Source organism: Podarcis bocagei, assembly GCF_964188305.1.
Source record: "Podarcis bocagei genome assembly, chromosome: 10".
Lineage (NCBI taxonomy): Eukaryota > Metazoa > Chordata > Lepidosauria > Squamata > Lacertidae > Podarcis > Podarcis bocagei.
This window is the reverse complement of record NC_138135.1, coordinates 25,831,011-25,837,591: the sequence shown is the minus strand read 5'-3', so window position 1 is coordinate 25,837,591 and position 6,581 is coordinate 25,831,011. Positions and strand designations below refer to the sequence as shown.

Genomic DNA, 6,581 nt, shown 5'->3' with positions numbered 1-6,581 from the left:
AATTGAATATATATTTACTGCCAAGTCACTTGACATATTCCCTGATTTATGCTGGGCTTTTGTTGCAGCAAAGTGTGTGCTTTTTACCTCCAGGAGAAAATAAAATGCAGCATGTCAAATAAGACCTAGTTGCTCCATTCAAAAAACCGCAAAAAGAAACATTTACACACAGAAACACTAGTTCTCAGATATTAGAGTTGTAGTTCAGCCTATTAGCAGCCTTTATGTAGGGTGGGTTAGATTTTGATTCAGAGAAACATCGAACACTCTAATGACTTTCTCCTCAGCGAGAACTAGGCTATAGTGACGGGCATTTCTCTATACATAATGATTTGACTGACAGATAACACACAACAGGATATAAGGAGGCTATCAGGCAAATATTTGTGATTCTCTTTTAAATGTATGGTTCTGTTTTTAAAAATGGGAGTCAGAAGGGTTATTTTGCTTCCCTATACAGTGGTACCTCGGGTTAAGTACTTAATTTGTTCTGGAGGTCTGTTCTTAACCTGAAACTGTTCTTAACCTGAAGCACCACTTTAGCTAATGAGGCCTCCTGCTGCTGCTGCTGTGCCGCTGGAGCATGATTTCTGTTCTCATCCTGAAGCAAAGTTCTTAACCTGAAGCACTATTTCTGGGTTAGCGGAGTCTGTAACCTGAAGCGTATGTAACCTGAGGTACCACTGTATTGTAGTCTTATTGCCAACAACGTGAAAACAAAGTTTCCTTGCTCTTTAAAACATCACAGTGAATGCCGCAGATTTAAAAAAATAGTGAATAGACCATAATTTTTTGGGCGGGGGTGGGTGGCAGTTTCTGTATGGCAGTTGAGAAATGAGCTGAAGTAGAATGGAAACACAATTAAGTTGTTGTGCAAGCATCTGATCTTGTGTTTACTGTACAGCAGAAGCAGGTTAGGGTGGGGGGACCTTTAGCTTTCTAAAAAAGAACCAAGAAGTATTTCCTCATTTACACAGTGCCTGTCTTGGGTTCATACAAAGAGAGAAAGCCGCTGACCATTCAAAATGTCACAGCATGTGTCATCAGAAGTAAATGCTGGCTAGCTCAAGGTTTACAGATTCTCCATCCCAGTTTCAGAGGGTGTAAATTGTTCTTTTCACAACTATGACAGAAACCAGGGCACACATATTTGACAGACCAGCTACAAGAAGGAACGAGGATTTTCTTCTAGAGGCTTGGGAAGTTACAGGAATTTTTATAAAAACAATAAAGCATATCTTGGCCATGCTTTGTTCCTCAACTTAGGCCCTTTTTATGAAGCCATGAATAACGTCCGTTTTCTGTACTTAGCGGAGCAGGCTAAGTTACTTTCTTCATCCCCTTGTTTCATCCTGTACGACAGAAAGATATAACTAGCTGTAAGCTTAGCCAAGTGTTATGCTTCCAAATATTTGGGTTCATCAGGTCTGAGCTTCATGAGTTTATCAATGCAGAGAAGGATAAGCGTGAGGAACCAGAGACTCCACCCGACAGCTGCAGCGATCCAGCCATATTCATCCACTCCAAACTGACAACATCTGGAGGCCTCTGAGCAGAAACTGACATCTGATGACAGAGAAAGAGAAGAGAGCCTGTCTTGCTTTGGTGATATATATACTGTATATGACTTTCTGCTGGTACAACACAAAAGGTAGGTTGAACCTTGAATGTCTTAACAATATGGAGGTCACCTCACTGCAGATTGTACTCTGTACACAAAGGATAGCGACCAAACCATTTTATTTAGAATAACTTAAAATAAGCAGGGGAGCAGCCAACCAGGATTCTGTCTTCCTATCTATTCTTGCATCGAAAGGAGTTGGGTGACCCTAGGGGTCCCTTCCACCTCTATGCTTCTGTGATCCTTCAGCTGCCTCTGGGCTCCACCACTCCTGAGCTTGGTGTAAAACTTGGATGCCAGACTCTTGGGAACTGGAACATACAAAACGTTGTGAGGGTGACATAGCCACAGCAGTGAAGGGGCAGAAGGAGGCAAGCACTTGGCAGCAATGAATACCTGACCGTGCCTTACACCCTGACTCCTGGATTACATTAACTAAAAGCCCTACAACGAATGAATGAATTTATTATTTCGGTCACAGACCAGTTCCAGCCTACATACAATATCAAGGAAGTCATAAAACACGATAGGGATACATTTGCATTTACAATTAGGTACAACAGGGACAATACAGATATAGCAACAGTTAATCTAGATATAGATATATATAAATTAAAACTTAGTCACTAACATATAACCTAAAATTATCACTTAAGGCCTTAATCATTATGATAGCACAGCTTGTTCCCTAAGTTTTATGGCAATCAAACAGATTTTGGCTACCCTTAATGTGATTTCAGGATCCTTGTCCTCTACCAGGGATTTTAGACATTGAAGTTCAGATTCATTTGGAGATTTTTGCATAGCAGGGGTAATAAATACCGAGCGTATATCCCCGTAGAAACGGCAGTGTAACAAGGCATGAGAGACAGTTTACACTACAACGATTTCTAACACCACACTGCTTTTTCAGAATGTACTGCCACCATGCGTGGCATTACATTTGGATTCCGTAAGAAAGGTTGCTCACATTCTGAACACTGGAAACAGAAGTAATGATACTTACGAGGACATAAGTCTGAAGAGTTGGAAGAGTGTCCGTCGGTCGCTAGAAAATAAGAGAAAGCTATGCTTTAGACTGAGAAACCTGAGAACAGATTTAGATTCCTACCTTGGGAAAGCTGAGGAAGTGCCTTCTCCATCTCCTACACGGAGACAACATCCCTAAAGAATTCCTTGATCATGTGCTCATTATTTTTTGTTCCTAAGAAAAGGTCAGATCTCAAGAGCTCTCTGAATTCACGGTAGCTGCCTTGCTGGGGAGTGAAAATATGCACTCCATGCTTATTGCTGTCCTCCTCATACACTTCTAAACACTGTTCTGCACCATATATATGCATGGGGTACCTCCCAACTCTACAATTATGTGATTCTGTGACTGAAAGCACACCCAACTCACATTCAAAGAACATGGCTTTCCCCCAAAGAATCCTGGCAACAGTGGTCTGTTAAGAGTGCTGGAAGTATGGCCCTGTGAGAGAGGAAACTACAGTTCCCAGAATCCTTTGGGAGAAACCATGTACTTTCAATGTGCATTGGGTGTGCTTTAAATGTATGGTGTGGGTGTGCACAGTCTTGTGAGTGCGCATGTTGTGAGTAAGTAACTGCCCAACCAGTTATTGATTGATTGATTGATTTTTGAAATTAAGCAATCACAAATTACTAACATGGAAAGTGCGAAGGTAGGGTGGCCTTAGTCCCAGTCATGAACATAGAGAAATGGAACTACTTCATGGGTTGCTGCTGCAGTGCTCACAGGTGCACTGCCTGATCTCTGCAGCATTTCATTTCTATCCTCCTCAAATTGGACTGGGATGGTTAACTCTGGATTCCCAAACTGCGCTCTCAGGAAAATCCCTCCTCAAAGAGATTAGGCTTGGGGAAGCAAAAACACTTTTTGAACCAATATCCTGGATTTGAGGGGGGTAATTAGTGTGCATGTGTGTGCCTAGTTGCAGGGAAAGTGTGCCCATCTTCAAGGTGCCGCAAACAGCTTCTCATTTGCAAATGTGCCCATTGGGCCCCCTCTGGTCTGCTCTTGACTGGCAGCAGCTCTTTGTGGTTTGGGGGGGGAGGAGCTTTCCTAGCTCCTGAAACCTGACCCTATTTTTTTTTAAAAGCACCCCAAGATTCCAGGGGTAGGAAACACAGAACCTTCTGTATGCAAGGCACGTCCTGCCCCACTGAGCCACCGTCTTCCCATTTTTGCACTTCCCATTGCAAAGCTTTAAAACCTTGCCCTAATATAACAGGCATACATGGCTTCCCTAGGTGCCATGTTGAGCCTTTCTAAGCATTTTCCCTATGTGAAATATCTTTAGCCAAGACACCCTGGCCTTTGGTTTATCAAGCCTGATTTTTCATTGTATGTGACAATTTAATATTTTTTAAATAAATAAAAAACATGCCTTTTTCCAAAGTAGCATTCGTTGCATTGATACCTAACTAAGGTATTTTAAAAACAAAAATGAAAACAAATTCCTTTTCTTGAGGATGACAGTAAGACAGCACATGCATTTCTAAACACAAGCCCCTCTCCCACTACTAAGCCACATAGATTGCCAACTTCACCCCCCCACACCTGTGCAACAATATCCCAACTACAACCCTAAGTTGTGACAAATCAGAAAAGGATGAATCACCTTTCGCAAGCGAATTCTGGCAAGCAGAGGACAGCAAGAGGATGGCAACAGCAGTCCAGGTCAGCAGTTCCATCCCTGAATTTTGGCCCCTGGCCCGCAATCCTTGTGCTGATCAGAACTGAAGCCTCTGTCAGGAAGGAGAGAGGTGACTGTAGCAATTCAGTGCAAAGTCAAATGCCTTGTCCAGACCGGTGGGTGGAGAAAATTAACTTCCTGCTGTGCCGCTCAGACACCTTGAATTCACCTACTGGCAGGTGAGTTTAACCCAAACATGAAACAATCAGCCCATCCTCCCAGGCTGTTGTGATCCCTGAGGCTTTTAGGGATGTTAATAGCAAAAAGCAAAACACTCCTTTCCTTGCATTTGGCAGCAGTTATACTTCTCTGGGAAGCTGCTAATTTGAACACATGCTATTCCTAAGGAGATTTAGATATTACCGTATTTTTCGCCCTATAGGACGCACTTTTTCCCCTCCAAAAATGAAGGGGAAATGTGTGTGCGTCCTATGGGGCGAATGCAGGCTTTCGCTGAAGCCTGGAGAGAGAGGGGTCGGTGCACACCGACCCCTCTCGCTCTCCAGGCTTCAGGAGAGCCCCACCGCCAGACCCACAAGTTCGGGGGACAGCGGGGAGGCGCAGCGCGCCTTTCCCGCTGTCCCCCGACTTGGTTGGAAGGCTGGCGGGGGGGGGGGAGAAGCCTGCTCCTCCCCGTCGCCAGCCCCGCAAACTCGGAAGACAGCGGGAGGCGCAGCGCGCCTTTCCCGCTGTCCCCCAACTTGGTTAGAAGGCTGGCGGGGGGAGAAGCCTGCTCCTCCCCGTTGCCAGCCCCGCAAACTCGGGAGACAGCGGGAGGCGCAGCGCGCCTTTCCCGCTGTCCCCTGACTTGGTTAGAAGGCTGGCGGGGGGCTTCCCCCTCCTCCAGCCCCGCAAGCTCCCAGAGCCATGCCAAAGCTGCATGCAGCTTCGGCATCGCTCTGGGTCCTGTTCTGGGGGCCCCGTGCCTGGGGGAGGGGAAAATAATTCCCCCCCTTTATTTCCCCCCCCAATCTAGGTGCGTCCTATGGGCCGGTGCGTCCTATAGGGCGAAAAATACGGTATTTATTAGTACAGGGGGGAAACGGCATGTAAGTTGTACTCCCTGATGAAAACCGAGAACTCACAATGCTTTGGGTTCCACTAATACATAACTGAAAAGGACAGCAAAGGAGAATTCAGCGGTATTTAAATGCACAATAGACTCACTTATAGGTCAATATGAAAATTTAGAATGCTGTATATCAACTATTTACTTTGATTTAATTAAAAATACAGGACAACTCACTTCTGTGAGTAAAATGGTGCCCAGGTGGCTTGTGTGCCAGGGATGGATGGTGACCATTGGGATTGGCAGGGCAGAAGGTAGAGAAACTAAGAGGATGTGAAGTCAGAGCCACCATCTGATTGGCTCTAAATAAGAGGCAGGCGGGGGGGGGCAGGCTGAGCCTCCAAGCAGCTTGCCTGCTGAGTCTGCTGCCCGGCTGCCAATGTTGCCGGGCAACTTCAAGGCCTGCTACATTCCGTTCTTCAAGTTCTTCATCTATAAACCAAGTTGGGGCAAGGTAGTCCTTCCAAGAGCAGGCAGTCCCCTATAGAGGACAGATCCTGGGTTGAATGTCCAATCATGGTTGACAAAACAGTGATCTGTGCCTTTATTCTCACCAGTTTCCACTGCTTGCTGGATTAGGCCAATGGCCCAGACTATCTAGCATTCTGTTCTTTCTGTGGCCAACCAAATCCCACAAGCAGGACCTGCTCATTGGCCCAAAGCAACCAGAGAGATATTCTCTCTGGTACTGGAGGTAATATAACAATCACGTTTATTGACTTATTTGCTATGGCCTTATCCATCATGAATTTATCTAAAATTCATTAATTTAGGGAAGGGCCATATCTCAGTGGTAGAGCATCTGGCTTGCATGTCTTGAAGGTCCCAGGTTCATCTCCAGGTAGGGCTAGGAGAAGCAACAGCCTCAAACCCTAGAGAGCCCTTTCCAGTCAGTGTAGACCAGGCTTTTTCAACACCTGGGTTTCCAGGAGTTGTTGGACTACAACTCCCATCTTCCCTGACCACCGGTCCTGCTAGCTCCTACAACTCCTGATGGGAGTTGTAGTCCAACAATATCTGCAGTTCCAAGGTTGAGAAAGGCTGGTGCAGACAACACTGAGCAGGATGGATCAATGGCAAAAGGCACCCTCCTATATTCCTAAGTTCCTAAAGCACTTTAAGAAATGACCATAACTACATATTGTGGTAGCAACATGTGAAGATCTAGGTGGGG

At 45.4% G+C, this 6,581-nt stretch overlaps 1 protein-coding gene across 1 annotated transcript; it reads right to left on the bottom strand.

Moving 5' to 3' along the window:
* Positions 1 to 866: 866 nt before the first annotated feature.
* Positions 867 to 4,411, bottom strand: TMEM213 (transmembrane protein 213). Its single transcript, XM_081211067.1, has 3 exons — positions 4,264 to 4,411; positions 2,628 to 2,669; positions 867 to 1,566 (listed from the first exon to the last, which is right to left on the bottom strand). The coding sequence occupies exons 1-3, from the start codon at positions 4,334 to 4,336 to the stop codon at positions 1,397 to 1,399; spliced, it is 285 nt and encodes a 94-aa protein (XP_081067193.1). The 5' UTR covers positions 4,337 to 4,411; the 3' UTR covers positions 867 to 1,396.
* Positions 4,412 to 6,581: the final 2,170 nt, after the last annotated feature.